Source organism: Ochotona curzoniae, unplaced genomic scaffold (assembly GCF_017591425.1).
Source record: "Ochotona curzoniae isolate NIBS_2020 unplaced genomic scaffold, NIBS_Ocur_1.0 contig_1274, whole genome shotgun sequence".
NCBI lineage: Eukaryota > Metazoa > Chordata > Mammalia > Lagomorpha > Ochotonidae > Ochotona > Ochotona curzoniae.
The window spans coordinates 11,836,510-11,852,435 of record NW_024465023.1 but is presented as its reverse complement, the minus strand read 5'-3'; the positions used below and the strand labels follow the sequence as shown (position 1 = coordinate 11,852,435).

Genomic DNA, 15,926 nt, shown 5'->3' with positions numbered 1-15,926 from the left:
TGATACTCTTTTAATCATGGTTCCCTGAACAGTAGAGCATACCAACTCTTTATGTAACATCTACATTGTATTAGGGTGTTATAAGTAATCTAGGAATGAATTAAAGTTGTTGTGCATAGGTTCTTTGCAAATGCTAAGCCGTTTTATAAGAGATAATTAACCACTTATGAATTTTGGTATCTTGGGGGGGTGGTTTCCTGGAACCAATCTCCTGTGAATACTGAGACAAGGAAAAACCGTACTAGGGTGATCAAATGGGAGCCTGCCCCAGTCATGTTTTCTTTTCAGTTCATTACAAGATTTTTGTTTTGTTTTCCTAAGAATATTCTTCAGTTGGATGTGTGCCACTGAATCAAGGCACAGGAACTGCAAAGGGTGGCACCAGTGAATCAAAAGAAATTGATGTTTTTCCTATGACATAGTATTGGTATGGCTCTTTGGCCTAGTCGTTAAGATACTAGTTGGGATATCCATATCCTGTACAGCAATATCTGGGTTCAAGTCCCAGTTCCACTCCAAACTGCAGCTTTCTGTTAATATGCAATCTAGAAGGCAGCAGATGACACCTTATGGTGTGCTGTGACTATCCACATGGGAGACCTGGCTCGAATTCTCATCTCCTGACTTTAGTCTTGGCTCAGTCTGGGCCATTGCAGACATTTAGGGAGTGAGCCAGCATAGAGGAGATCTCTGTCTCTTGGCAAGGTAGGAAAAGCAGCGGTAAGTGTGGAAATCAGGTTCCACTATGACAGGATGCCCAAAATATATATCCAGGGAGTAAAAGATTATTTCTTTGAAGGCCTCATCACAGATATTACTGACACCCAACGGTACTATCTGAGTGAAATAATTTTGTAGACCATTTATCTGGGGACAGTAGCCATCTCAGGATTTTGGAAACTCTTTGGGAACACAGTTTTCATGAGCAGAGGCTAAGGAGCTGGAGCTTGATTTGAGGTTGCTATGGCAACAGTGCTCTGCCTGTGTAAACTGCTCCTCAGGTTTTCCTAATCAAAGTCACTATAACTAGGACTAACACAGCTGAAACTTGTCAAATAAGGTGTATATTTTTAGCAGATTTGCTTTTCTTTTTAAGCTCGCCTTTTTAGCAAATCCATTAATCACATCTTTTATTTGAATTCAGGAGAGGAGAGGAATTGTGTTGTTTTAAATGCATCCTCCCTATTGCAGTGTAATTAAAGAGTTACCTGTGTCATACCTGAATTACTACTTTTCTGTGTTCCATTTTTTCGCATTCCCTAATAAAAGCAAGCACACTCAAGAGAAGTGGCTTAGTCCAAGTCTGAGGCAGGAAAAAGACAAGATGAGCCTGAGGAATCTTTTAGTCCCAGAAAGTAACAAAGTGATCAGATATGCACACACACATACGCAGGTTTAACAAAGGGTGATTGTCAAAGGGGCACAGAAGCAGCTGAAAGAGCTCCCAATGACCAAAGATGGAGCAAAGTGAGCCACAAAATACTTTAGTACCAAATTATATCCCAAAATGTCAAGTAAATTGTGAATTCATACTGATATAAATAGTTGAGTAATATGAAGAAGAGACAACTCTCCAGTGCAAAAGAATTCCAAATAGTTTATATAGATTTTGTACCCTCAAATAGGTAGCACTCTAGCTTCCTACTCCCCAGATTTGTGCTTAAGGAGAGCCTTCCATCCAGCCAGTGCAGTATGGAAGGTGATTGGAGAGTTAACTTCATAGTGGGGAGACATGAGAAACACCTTCTCTGCTAGGCAATCAGGTCAAGGTCAACATCATTGACAAATAATGTTGCTAGCACACACCCTTGGTACAATGTTGCACTAGGAGATTTTTCCAACTTTCCTGGTGACACTACTTTGCGTTTAAAATATTCTATCTTTTATTAAGGCTTTTATTTTCATGTTAAAATTTGTTTTCAGATTTGAGCCAATGAATTAGATATAAAGCATGATTCCTGCCTGTTGGCAACTGAGAAAGTAGTAGGGAAAAAGGTCTATAAAGCTTGTGATCCAGAATGGTACAAGACTTTGAGATTGAATAAAAAGCCCATATGCATAGTGAGTGCTAGTCTGAACATGAAAAGTTGTTAAGAAAATATGCTCTTAGGTTCATAAGAACAGGATTTCTGGAAGAGAGGCATTATCGGGGTTGCTTCAAGGCTCAAAAGGTTGAATTTGGGATTTGATTTTACCAGAAAATAAGATACACATTTTAATTTTTTTTGTAGGTTATGTATGTCAACCACCTTGAAATACAAAATAAAAAAATCAGTCATTTTGGAATCCTTTATGATAAAAAATGAAATTGATATTTCTGTTGATTAGTATGGTTGGAATCTATTAAAAACAAAGCAGAATAAATGGATTATATGTGATACCTTACATTCATTTTATGTGTAAACCTGTGTAAATCTTAGATATTTAATGTTTAAATGTTAATCTGGTTCTATTATTTTTCCTTTAGGTTTGGCGGCTGCCAAACTCTTATCTGAGTATGATATTAATGTTTTGGTTTTGGAAGCCCGGGACAGGGTTGGAGGAAGAACATATACTGTGAGGGTAAGTGATTTTGGTACTTATATATTAGGATTTCAGAAACTTCATGGAAAATGCATAATATGAAAAAGCTATATATGGATTACATTTTTGTAGTCCCTCAGATATAGTCTGTTGGAAAGGTTATGGTCTTAGAATGAGGAGACTGGGATCCTAGCCCCATACTGCCTATCATGCTATCTCAGATAAGGCCTGCAAACATACTACATCTCCATTTTTTTCATCTGACAATAAGATGAAATCTAGATATCCCTCAAGAATCTCCCTTCCATCTTCAAATTCTAATTGAAGACAACATTCAGTTATGTGAAAACAGGCTTGCCTGTTATGCCTATATGCCTTTGTTAGATATGATTTTTCTGTCATTTTCTGAAAAATATTCCTTCATTTTGGAGGTGGTTGTGAAGCTGTTGGTTAGCTATACTTTTTTTTTTTAGTCTCTAAAACCTCTTGCTTATTAAATAAAAACATCAGTCATGTTACAGATTTTCAGTTAAGAATGAGTTTCTTTGTTTAACGGAAATGAGAATTCCAACATAGTTGTCCCTATCTGTGATTTTGGCCCAGGCTGCTTTAGCATATTACATCATTAATATATGTCAGCACTACATGGGCACTGCTATTTTGTATTTGGCATGATATTATAATACCAGAGAGTATATGAGAAATAAATCTTGGGAGTTAGAGCTTAGCATTTATGAAGGCTGAGTGATGAGACGTAGACCAATAGAACATTTCTATTTTGTACAGAAGCTTTCTGTAAAATGCCTTCATGTAAAAGTAGTCATTTTACTTATTTAGTCTTTAATTTATTTGAAGAGGAGAGGTATTTTGAGAGAGAGATTTTGAGAGAGAGAGAGAGAGATATCTATTTGCTGGTTCATTTCCCAAATGCCCTGAATAGTTAGGGCTGGACCAGGCAGGAGCCTGGAGCCCAGAGCTCCAGCCAGGTGCATCCCAAGCAGAGTTTTAAGTGCCATGCCAAATGCCTGCCCTTTAAAGAGCATGTCAGTATTCTAAAGACGTAATGTTTGAAAAACTCCCAAGAGTCCTCTTGCTGTCTTAGTTAAAGCTTGGAAATTTCTTGGCATCCAGTTTTGTTCTTTGATCTTCAAATAGATGGTTTCACTGATGGTTAGTGAAGGGAAATATAAAGAGTTTGAGGGACTGATCAAAGAAGTCAGAGAAGCACTTTATTTGTGCTTTTTTGGCAGAATGGGCATTGTCAATTCCCTATTGAAATACATAAAAGTCTGAATAAGGTCACCTGTTCTAATCTGACAGGGAAGTCACATCCAGAATCAGCACCTACTCCCTGTTTTCTGCTGCTACCTTCTGGTGGGAAAAACCATCATATCTGCCAGATTGCTGGCACCAGCTGACTAATTTCCCTACTTTCATTCATCCTTCCACCCAAGAATCTATCCTTAGGCATAGAGAATGAATCTTTGAAAGCCAAACTTTGTTCTTCTCTGCCTTAAACCTTCCAAAAGTTTCTCTTTTTGTTCATAGGATAAACCAGCGTCTTTGCGATCCCTGTGAGGTTTTATCTGGCTGGGCACCTAGTAGTCTCTCTAATCTTATCTCTGGTTCTCCCTTCCTTGCCTATTTTTGTTATATCCACATTGGCTTCATTGTTATTTCTTTTTTTTTAAGATTTATTTATTTTTATTGGAAATACAGATTTACAGAGAGAAGGCAAGACAGAGAGAAAGATCTTCTGTCCACTGGTTCACTCCACAGGTGGCTGGAATGACTGGTGCTGAGCTGACCTGAAGCCAGGAACCAGGAGCTTCTTCTGTGTCTACCATGTGGATGTAGGGTCCCAAGGGTTTGGGCCATCCTCTACTTCTTTTCCAGGTCACAAGCAGGGAGCTGGATGTGAAGTGAAGCAGCTGGGACACAAACCGGAACCCATATAGGATCCTGGTGTATGCAAAGCGAGGGTTTAGCTACTAGGCCACCTCGCTAACCACCCTTGTTGTTTCTTCAATATAGTGTGCACATTTCTACCTTTAAGTCTCTGTGCTAGCTCGCTCTTCTGTCAGGAATGCTTTTTTCCTCGAGGTAATAAATGAGACAGGTTGTATAAAGTACATACTAGACAAACTGTAATATACAGAAACACATATACAACTTTCAAAGCAGCAGATAGGTAAAGCATCGACAAGATAGCAAAGATTCTCTGGAACAACACTGGAATGGATTGACCTACTTTTCTGTAGATGGTAAGGTAGAATTGCCAGCCACTGACGAAGCTGCTGGTAGACTGATTCTTACAAAGCTGAGTTTACATAAGATCAAGTCGAGCCCAGCAAAATGTTCGTGCATGACAGGACGGGGAGGTGTTGATCAACTCTTTGCTCGATCTAACAGAGTTGCAAAGACTACACCACATATACACTTCAGTGGAGCTTCAAATCATGCCAGGCATTAAAGATGGAATAAACTTATGCAGTACTATTAGAGTCACGGAGGCTAGACAAAAGTAAGCATAAATTTTCTTTGTCATCTCTTAGGATTCAAATTACTTTTTCAATTTTTTTTCAAGTGTAATGAATTATACACAACAAAAAACAATCAGGCAGCAAAGATAAAAGAAAATACACATGAGAACTAGTACAAGCCATAGTATAGAAGTAGATCATTAAGAAGCTATCACAAAAACAAAGAGGAATTATACCTCAGCAATGTTGAATTTTTAAATTAAATCATTGGTAAATACTGAATGGCCTAAAAAAGTGAAAAACCATGTTTAACAGGGGAAAGTAAATAATTTTAGTCTAATAGAGAGAGCTTGCATTATGCATAAATAATTTAGTAGGCATATGAGTATTTTAGTACCTTTTATGTCCTCTGTTATGAATTCTTTCTTGGAATTATTTTAGCATAGTACCAAGAGCCCATCATGGTGGGCTGACTTAAAATTTCATCTAGTGAAAATCAGAGTACAAAACAAGGTAAATTTCAGGGTAGCTTCTCCAGCAGTAACCCCAGAGAAGAGTATACATAGTGACTTAGATGTTTTGGAAAGAATCTAGACCGGCAGGACATACATAATTATTCATTACGTTGCTGAATGGGCCTCCCTGTTAGCTCTGGTGAAAATGCCTTATTAAGAGTGACAACAGGGCTGTGCTCCAGTTCTTGAATGGAGGAGAAGTTATGGCTGTTTTTAATAGCATTTTTAAAAAAGATTTATTTATTTATTGGAAAGTCAGATATACAGAGAGGAGGAGAGACAGAGAGGAAGGTCTTCCTCTCTGTCCGATGATTCACTCGCCAAGTGAGCACAACGGCCGATGCTATGCCGATCCGAAGCCAGGATCCAGGAACTTCTTCCAGATATCCCACACGGGTGCAGGGTCCCAAGGCTTTGGGCTGTCCTCGACTGCTTTCCCAGGCCACAAGCAGGGAGCTGGATGGGAAGTGGAGCTGCCGGAATTAGAACCGGCGCCCATATGGGATCCCGGCGCGTTCAAGGTGAGGACTTTAGCAGCTAGGCCACTGTGCCAGGCCCCAATAGCATTTTCTAAGAGAGATATGCAGCCTACTTAAATGTGAAAGAGCAGTGGAGTTCATTTTTCGTGACATATAAAGGCATTTTTCTCTTAGGTTTTAATTGCACTTCTGATCCCTTTATTTCTTTGTGCAGAATGAACAAGTCAATTATGTGGATGTTGGTGGAGCTTATGTGGGACCGACTCAGAACAGAATCTTACGCTTATCAAAGGAACTGGGTATAGAAACATACAAAGTGAACATCAGTGAGCGTCTTGTTCAATATGTCAAGGTAAGCCTGACTTTTCATGCAAATGACTAATGATGGAGCATTTTGTTTGAGAAAATATCTGATTTTACTTGTTTTGTTTTGTTTTTATTCAAAGCATAGCAATAGACTTCTTGGCCTTAAAATTGTATTCTACCTACCTTTTTCTTTTTCAAAAAGCCCTAAGGACTCCTGAAATCATGGTGGGAGAGCATACTTCGTCCCCCACCGTGGTCCTCACAGCCTCCCTACTGGAATAGGCACGGAAGGCTCTTAACTCCCTCCTGATGCAGCCAAAGGGCACAGGAGAGGGAAATTTATGATATATATCGCATGAATACACGTACAAACCCCTAGCCCTAAGCAACCCCTGAGCCCTAAGTCACCTAGGAGGCTACTCTAAGTCCCCAAGGAACGCAGTCCTTTGAGGCTACTTCCTTTAGCTTTTGAACTAGTTATTCAACCTCATTCTTATCTAACAGGTCTTTAACACTTTGTTTATTTCCTCTGTACCAGGCTTTGACTCTTGGGAAGTCTAACTCATTTGTGCAGCTTCCTACTGTTTAAACAAAAGACTGTTTAAACTCTAGCTGCTGACATCCACCCAAGAACTAGCAGCTGTTGCCAGTGTCATTTTTTTCTTACTAAAACCAAACAAGGAGCAAGTGACTGGGGTCTGAAAACTTGCCTTGAGAAATCAAGTTTCCAGTCTGACTGCAGCCCACTTCCTGCCATTAGTATTACTATGGCAGGGATCATTTATTCCTTCTAAGGTCAGGATTTCCACAGCAGTGATCACATCACTTCTAAGCAGGCACTTATCTCCACCTCACTTAGCCTCAGGCAAGCACTGTTGGTCTGGAAGCTGTAGAGCTTTGAGAATGTCCCTGGAGTTAAAAATAATAATTTTGTTTTGATTTGGTTGACAAGAGGCAGAGAAATTGAAAGACACACAGACAGAAAGGACTTTTGTCTACTACCTCCTCAAATACTTGCAAAACCTAGAACTGGGCCATTCTGAAGTCACGAGCCAGAAATTTGATCCAGATCTCCTATGTGGGTGACAGAAACCCAGGTACTTGGGTAACACACTCCAGGCCTCCCAGGGTCTGCATTAGCAGCAAGCTGCGATCAAGAGCTGGAGCCTCGTATTGAATCCAGTTAATGTGATCTGGGAAATGGATGGCTGTCTTAACTGGCATCTTGATAGACAGGCTAAACACCTGCTGAGTTAAGGATACTTGTATGCGCAAAGGATGCCCATTCAGGAAATCAGAAATCTTGGCAAACTTTGATAGCCACATGATTTGGAATGTTTGGGAGAATCTGTCAGTGACACATGTGAGAAAAAAAACCCATATCCTTAGGAAAACTGTGGGTTCAGAGGTTAGGGAAGGAATGAGGAAGGTATAAATAATTTTACAAATGTTGGGCCTGGCGCAGTAGCCTAGCAGCTAAAGTCCTCACCTTACAAGCATCAGGATCCTATATGGGTGCCAATTCTAACCCTGGCATCCGTGCTTCCCATACAATCCAACTTCCTGCTAGTGGCCTGGGAAAGCAGTTGATGAGAGCCCAAAGCCTTGGGAACCCCCCGTACCCACGTAAGAGACCTGGAAGAAGCTTCTGGCTCTTGTCTTCAGATCAGCTCAGCTCTGTTCGCTGCGGCTGCTTGGGGCATGAATCAGTGTACAAAGGATCTTCCTCTCTCTCTCCTCCTCTCTGTATATCTGACTTTCCAATAAAAATAAATATGTTTTAATAATTGTACAAATGTTTAGGATCATTGGTATCACTAGTCCAAGGTCACAAAGGAAAACTATTAGTAAATAAGAAGAGTAAAAGTGATAGCAGCTGACATTTATTGAGCCCTTTTACGTTATTTACATTTAATATGAGGAGGGAGGCCAAATGCTTTCCTAGCAATTAAGTTATCTTGTAAATTCACTAGCCTTCCGGCTGGAAGGGAGTTGAAAGTTATGATTCTCCTGGAATCTTGGCAACTCATGCATATAGTCTCTTTCTCCTGAAGAATCAGGTACTTAGATATTTCTGTTTACTAGAGGCTGCAAAAAAAAAAAAAAAAAAAACCCAAAACCCAGCAACAACTAAGTTCTTTCTGTGCATAAAGTCATTATGCCCACCCTGCTAGACAGGTGAGAAAGCTCAAGTTCAAAGATCTAAGCGACATGACAAGGCAATAGAACTACTAGCTGCTTACTAAGCTTTGATTGCATGCTTTTCATTATCCCAATACAATTGTGTCTTGGTAACCTTCAGGGACTGCTTCTGGGACACTCCCCCGCCTGTTGCCACCATTGCTACACGATATAAAAATCCACAGGTGTTCGAGTTCCTTATGTGGCATAGTATTTGCATAGACCTTGTTTACATCCTCTTGCATACTTTACATCACATCATCTCTAAACTGTTCAGTAAACCTAATACATATAATGTAAATGCCAGATAAATGTTTACTGTACTGTTTAGGGAATAAGGACAAGGAGTAAATTACATACGCAATTTCTTTGAACCATGGTTGGCTGAATATGTGGGTGCAGAACCTGCGAATGCATAGCACCAACTATTTCTGATCCAGAAAATAAAATTGAGTTCTTTTAAAAATTACTATTTTCTTTTTAATATTACTTTCGTCTTTGAGAGGAAGGCACTCCCGTGTGTGCCTCTGACAGGGTGGGAGGGTTGGGGTATGGAGGAAGTTGGGTGGGACACCTGCTTCAGTTGTTTCTTTTTCCCTTCTGTGTGAAGTTGAGGGTTCTTAACAGTGTGCTGAGCCTTCAGTGTTTGACAGAACATATGGCTGTTGTAAAGCATCTCACCATCCACTTCACTCAAATGTGTGTCACACAATGAGTAGATGCAGTTATTGAAAGACTACTGTCTCTGCTAGTTTAAGTACATATTTTAAAACTGGGGAAAACTGCACTATAGGTATGTCCTCAAACTAGGTGTCTGCATAGCTCCCCGCTCTGCCCACACTAAAACATGGTGCCAAGGTAAGATTTTAACTTTTCTAATTCAGCTCCTCATTGTTCTTGATGAAGGTAAGATTAAAATAAGAAAGTGCTGTTTCAAAAATTTTTGCTTTACCTGAAAGTTATTAACAAATCATAGCCTGCTGTGCAGTTTTTCTGATATGATCTTACACACTAATTATCTTTAGTGACGTTTAGGGCTTTCTAATATCTGTCTAATTTCTGGACTTCGCAAGGAACCCTGCTTCTAGAGCTCCAGGTGTGACCATTCTGCTTAAAGAGCGGCTGCTGCAAACTGCAGTAGAGGATGGTCTCATGGGAAGACCTCAGGAAATGCTACATAGTACATTGAATTCATAATTAAGTAGCAAGAATTTAAAGGGAGTGCTGAGTCACTTTCATTGTTGCTGCTGTTTAGTGCTTATTTAAGGCTAGGTCACCACTGTCCCTAAAGCCTGTTCCTACTAAGAAGCACAGCCTCAGCTTTCTGGAGGTGGGAGCTAGCTGCTCAACTTCCACTATACTTTCCTCTACAAAACAGTAGATGTGGCTGAGCTATTACTTACATAACCTGGTAGAAAAAGGCATCTTGTTAGGGCACTGGTCTTGATAGCCTGAGGCTGCTTTCAATCATATAATTCTTAACTTTTGGTGGTTTGCTATCACATAGCCATGCACATTAGTATAAGAGTTACATTTTTTTAAGGATTTCTTTTATTTGAAAGGCACATTAACAGAAAGAAGAGAAACAGAGATCTTCCATCCACCAGCCCACTCCCAAAATGGCCACAATGGCCAGAGCTTGGTTGATTTGAACACAGGAGTCTGGGACTTCTTTTGGGTCTCCCACATGGGTTCAGGGGCCCAAGAACTTAGGCTGACTTTGGCCACTTTCCCAGGCCACCAGCAGGGAGCTAGATTGGAACTAGAATAGCTGGTATTTGAACCCATATACAATACTGACACTGCAAATGGAGGCTTAACTTACTACGCCATACCAGTCCCTAGATGAGGTTTTCATTACTGAACTTGCAGCATGTGTCAGGTTTGGTGATAAGACTCATGCTTTACTTTTACTTTGCACAACAAATAGCACACATTAAAATTGTAGCCTCAATAGTCGATCTCTGAAGGTCAGCATCATTCCCATAGTAATGATAAGGATGGCTCTTCTTTATTGAACTCTGTTCCAGGCCCTGTGCCAGGATTGTCACCCTTATCAGGATCCTAAGTTAGGACCTGTAGTACCATATCATAGTTCAGTGGTCAAATAACATGCCAAGTGAGTAAATTTAGGTCAAGGTGTTTGGATTTTTTCTGTATAGTCTCTTACTATGCCAGAGTGTCATGAACTGTGGACTCCAGGAGGCTCCAGTAGAGTTTGTACTTGTCCTGGGCTTTTGTGGCAGCTCTCTTCCCCACATGCAGCGCCGGCAATCATTTTGGTGTATTCTTTGTCTTAGAAGCCTGAAAGAGCAGTATAATTACCTGTTATGATATTAGAATAGTAGTCGGTATAGTGGGTATTTTTATGAAGATTGTGAAACTGTAAACAGAGAAGGCTATATGAGGAATAAACAGGAAGATGCTCATTCTGTTATTCCAAATAAGATTGTTCATGAAGGCTTTTCTGGTGAAAAATCACTCTATTTAAATGCATCTGAGTTCTCACTATTCTCTTCAGTTCTAGTGAAAAAAAATGAACTTTTCCCAACATGTTAATGTATGCAGTTACTAATGCAAATTGTCTTTCTGACACTCTGCATCACCACAATCTAATATAATGTGTTCATTTCTGTAAATAACACTGAAATGAAGTGAGCAAATCACAGAAAGGTTGTCATTGTCAAGATAATCCAAGCCACATTCTTTATGATCCAGATTTCTTCAGTTCTTAAATCTGCCCATTGTGCAACCTTAAAGAATGTCAAAATTATTTCTTATGTCAGCAGTCTGTAGTGCATGTAGCTTCAACCCACACAAGGATGACTTTTAGTATTTGCCAAATAACTATTCTTCATATTTGGTAAAAATTGATTTACAGTATGAGTTTTGATATGACAATGTGCAGATCCAAGTGCAAGCATCTTAGCTGAGCACTGGGGATAGCATATTTTTTAGTGATGCTTTCCCCACCTTCTCCCTTCCTGAGGAGACTATGCCTATCTACTTTGTTCATCAAAGGTTCACATCATTATTTTAAACTCATCCATCAGTTCAATAAATATTTACTTTGAACCTGATGTTCCAAGCTACAGATACAATGGTAAACAAAAGGTGGGCAGATGGAATTAAATAGAGTGGGAGAAGCGTGGCATCCCACTTGTGACCCTAAGCTAGCAAGCTTTCTGTCCCATTGCACTCCACCCCAAAGATTTTCAGCCCTTATTCTTAAGAATAAGAGGGATGCAGAAGGATGTGTAGGGATGCAGATTCATCATACCTCCCATAGCTACTTGCTACTGACTTAGGGGTATGGGGCTTGTCTATTTAGGTGAAGAAATCTCCTAATGTCATCTAATGGATTCATCTCACAAGTCCAAGAATTTCCAGTGAGTGCCAGTAGCTGTGTCCTCTGCATCATCCTTATTATACTGAGAAGTTGTTGGCTTCTGAAATAGACAATTTTATTAATAAGCATGAGCAAAATTGGAAGGAAACAAGCTACAGGTGGAGTACTCTTTGAGAAGGGAAGCTCACATTTTATTATTTCCCAAGTTCTGGATGATGATAGATTGTCCTTGTGTGCATTGTAAAACCATCTAGCTTGAGCATAGAGACTGTTAATGTCCCTTTCAGTGAACAGACTACTTTTAGAGTAGAGGTTACAGATTCCATTAATCACTACACAGGCTGATCCTTGTTCTATAGATTTACATATTCTCAGGCCTGTCAGTTGTCCTTGCTTAAACTTGGGACAAAGTGTCCACAGACTTGGGTACTTGTTGTAAAGTTGAACTGAAAAGTAAGCCAAATTACCTAAAGCAAAGGTTGTTTCTTTTTTTACTAGCTTCATATGGCATACCAGTATCTTCTAATATTATATTAGAAGAACTCACTAAGGAATTTTCCTACTAATAGCAGCTGCCATAAAAGATCAAGAGAAGTAGAAAAAAATGTGCCTGCTTTAAGTGCCATAGCCTTGGTATGGTGAAAGCAAAGACTTATCTTTTTGCCTTTTGTCTAAGAGGTATCTGAGGGCTTTGGTTGCTTCACACGTGTAAACTACTTATCTTTTGTGTACTCCTGGGTATGTTCCTTTCCTTTTCACAGGGGTCAAAACACAGGTGGTATTAACATACAACATGTGTGCCAAGGCCAGGGCACGCATGTGTACATGCATGCATGTGCACGCGCTCACACACACACACTTACTCCAGTCCCAGAGATCAGAGATCCTGATACATCTGAGGCTAACAGGACATCAAAGCACAGATTCCTTGCTGATGCCAAGATCATCTGTGGGCCCCCTCCTCAGCCTGGTGTATGCACTGCAGGTGCAGCTTAGAACTCTGGTGATGCTACTAACTTTGGCCCCTGGTTTGCCAACAGCCTGGCATGTACACATAGGGTGCAGCCTGGACTCCAGGCAGCACCAGCTTCAGCCCTTGCTCTGCCATTTTTCATTATTATTATTTCAAAGGCAGACAGAGAGAGACAGAGAAAAAGTCTTGCATCTTCTGGTTGCCTCCTCAAGTGCCAACAACAGACAGGGCTGGGCAAGAAAAACCAGGATCTGGGAACTTAGTCTAAGGTCTCCCACATGGGTATATAAGGGACCCAAGTATTTGAACAATCGCCTGCTACCTCCCAGGGAGCACATTAGAAGGAAATTGGAAGCAGAGCTAGGACTGTAACCTAGGTCTTCTGATGAGATGTAGATGTCCCAAGTGGCATTTTAACTACTGCATCAAATGCCTATCCCTAGATTCTGATTCTTGTGCAGTAAATTCCTGACCCATTTATATAGTGTAAACGTTTTTATGAATATTGTGAGTTTGAAGTGATTTTTGAGACTATATCCTGTGAAATGGATATAAATAGTATTGTTTTGAATCTAAAAGGTAGATTTTTAAATGATCCCAGCTATATATGTTTAAAAATATTCTCTATAAATTCTTGCTCTTTGGATAGTGGAGATGGAACTGGTCCTGAATCCCCTATTAGATTAATTACTAAAAAAGATTTGCCCTTGAGTTTGTTTTATCAGTGAATGTCATTGAGTTGTGGACACCTTTTGTAAATTTTTACAGTGCCAGTTCTTGCAGAGGAAGGGGAATTGCTTGATTCCTTTTTATGCTTTCCTTGGATTTTCCTAATCTAGATCATAATACAGGTAGTGTTAGGGATGTGGAAAGGGGGCACTTAGCTAGGAATGGAGCAAGACATTTCACAACAGCTACTTTGAAAATAAATTAACATTCTCACTTTCTCCTTGTTTTTCACATCTTCTGTAAATAAACTTTGAAACTATAAATTTTATACCACATATTCTTTTTTAAAGAATGATGCGATATTTACTTTAAAAATACATAAGCTCTCCAGATAGTAACCGTTCAGTAAGCAATTTTTCCTGCTGTTGATCCTGCTCTTCCTACAGCCATGTACTCCAGGTTTCTATGCCAACAGCTGAAATGAAGGGCTTTTGAGAGTGAGTGTGTTCTGGAATACTAAGTGTTTTGTCACTGTTGCTAAGCACTGTTCTTGATTTAGCCAGTAGATTGTGTAAAAAGGTAAAAGCTGTTGTTTTGTGTTAGTTTGTCTTAATGCTTAGCAGATTTGACCCTTTACTTCAGAATGCTTTTTTGCATAGGGGCATTTAATTTTTTTGAAGATGTATTTATTTTTATTGGAAAGGCAGAATTACAGAGAAAGGAGAGATCTTTCATCAGCTGGTTCTTCCAGAAGAAGAGAAGTTTAGCTGCCCCATGAATGCACATTGACCAGCTAGAAAGTCCTTTTGTCATTGCATTGTCCTACCATGTAGCAGGATTAGTGCTGCTATGTAGCCCTATTTCTCTAATGTGAACTCAGCTTTTTTATTTCTGTGGCAAATTTAGCGACACAGAAAACCTAGATGATATTTTAAAAATTTCAGTTAATTATCCCTACTTTGAAATAACACATTGCAATAATGTCAATATTTTATATATAAACACTCCAGTTTTATTTTTGTAACATGTCATTTCTGTTTTGCTTCGAGTTTAGATTTCATACAACCACAACAAGAAACTTTTAAATGGAATTAGGGAAAAAATTGAGTGTTAATTATGGTTCAGTGTGGTTAATGCTTTGATCTTGGGGCTGCAGGACTGAATCCTTTTTGCTTAAAAGATTTTCCTCATGTTATTCCCTTTCAAACAAAAGGAATGATTACTGAAGTCATCCATTTCCTTTCATTCCCGGAGCTTGCCTATAATTTGTCAGAGTTAAATGATATATAATGAACTTTGAGCTAAAATTTAATTTTGTGTGTTTGCAAAGTATCCAGTGACCTAGTTCTACAGCCATATAAATTTCTCTGAACAACAAAAAAATCAGACTTCAGAGACAATGGGAGGAAATCACTGTGGCTCTCACTTGCTGGCCAGCAAAATCCATATAATAATTTGCACATGCACCACCAGAGTAGTCCTGAGTATCTATGACTTTTTCTTATCTGTAAATGTTTTAAAAATGCTTTTCTGATGTGCAAATTCTGGGAAGATTGTTCTGAGAGTGCTGGCTTATAGTCCATGCTACCTCCTACTCCCCGCAGAGGCATCACGACAATAACTTTATCCAAGAGAGGGATACCGTTAGTAGCCTACCTGGTAAGAGGTACTTCTTGGCCCTCAGTCCTCTCCACCTGCTCTGACACTTTTTCACTAGACTGCGCTGTTACAGGGAGAAAGGATCCAGAGCAAATACAGCACAGAGCCCAGGATATATTCACAGTTTTAGTAGGTATGCAGACAAATGCCAGCTCATTCCTGTTTGATTTAGTGTGGTGAGATTATACATCCTATTGTCCAGGAAGAATACAAGAAAGTATTTTCCCATGGGTAGTGTTTGAAAAGTAAATATTCTACTTATCACAGCTTTACTTTCATCTCTTATTTTCCTGTGTTATTTCAAGACTTTGCTAGTACAAACCAGAATGTGAAGAAAGAATGCGTAGGTGAATAGTGTTTTCTAAACAGCATTAATCTCAAAATGCCTTGCAGGAGAGGAGGTTTACTAGTTACACAAAATTTACAAGTGTTCTCTATTCTGTCCCTGACTTTGCAAGTCAAGATTCCCTTAGCAAATTAGAAGTTTTATAAGGCCCAGCAAATGGAAACATTTGCATATAGTGTCCATAAATATCGTAGTGAGAGATACTAATGTAAGAGAAGTTGCATTGGAGATTTAGGTTTCCTAAAGATTGAGGAATTCCATCTTTCTCTGTTGCTTGCAACAGCTAGTATATAGTGAATTCTAGTGAATTTGATGGTAATGATTATTTTGACCATTTTTGGAAAGGATTATATATGGAACTGATATTAATGCTAAACTGGCATTCCATTTAGCAAAGAGAGGAAGTCATTTGTGTAGAAGATGACTAGACCCAATCCGTGACA

At 39.4% G+C, this 15,926-nt stretch overlaps 1 protein-coding gene across 1 annotated transcript in view; it reads left to right on the top strand.

The window, feature by feature from the left end:
• Positions 1-15,926, top strand: part of LOC121171313 (amine oxidase [flavin-containing] A) — a 54,020-nt gene that overhangs the window by 9,708 nt on the left and 28,386 nt on the right. The window contains exons 2-3 of the mRNA XM_041002963.1: positions 2,468-2,562; positions 6,215-6,352. Of these exons, the coding sequence (XP_040858897.1) occupies positions 2,468-2,562; positions 6,215-6,352 (233 nt within the window). The remainder of the gene's footprint in view (positions 1-2,467; positions 2,563-6,214; positions 6,353-15,926) is intronic.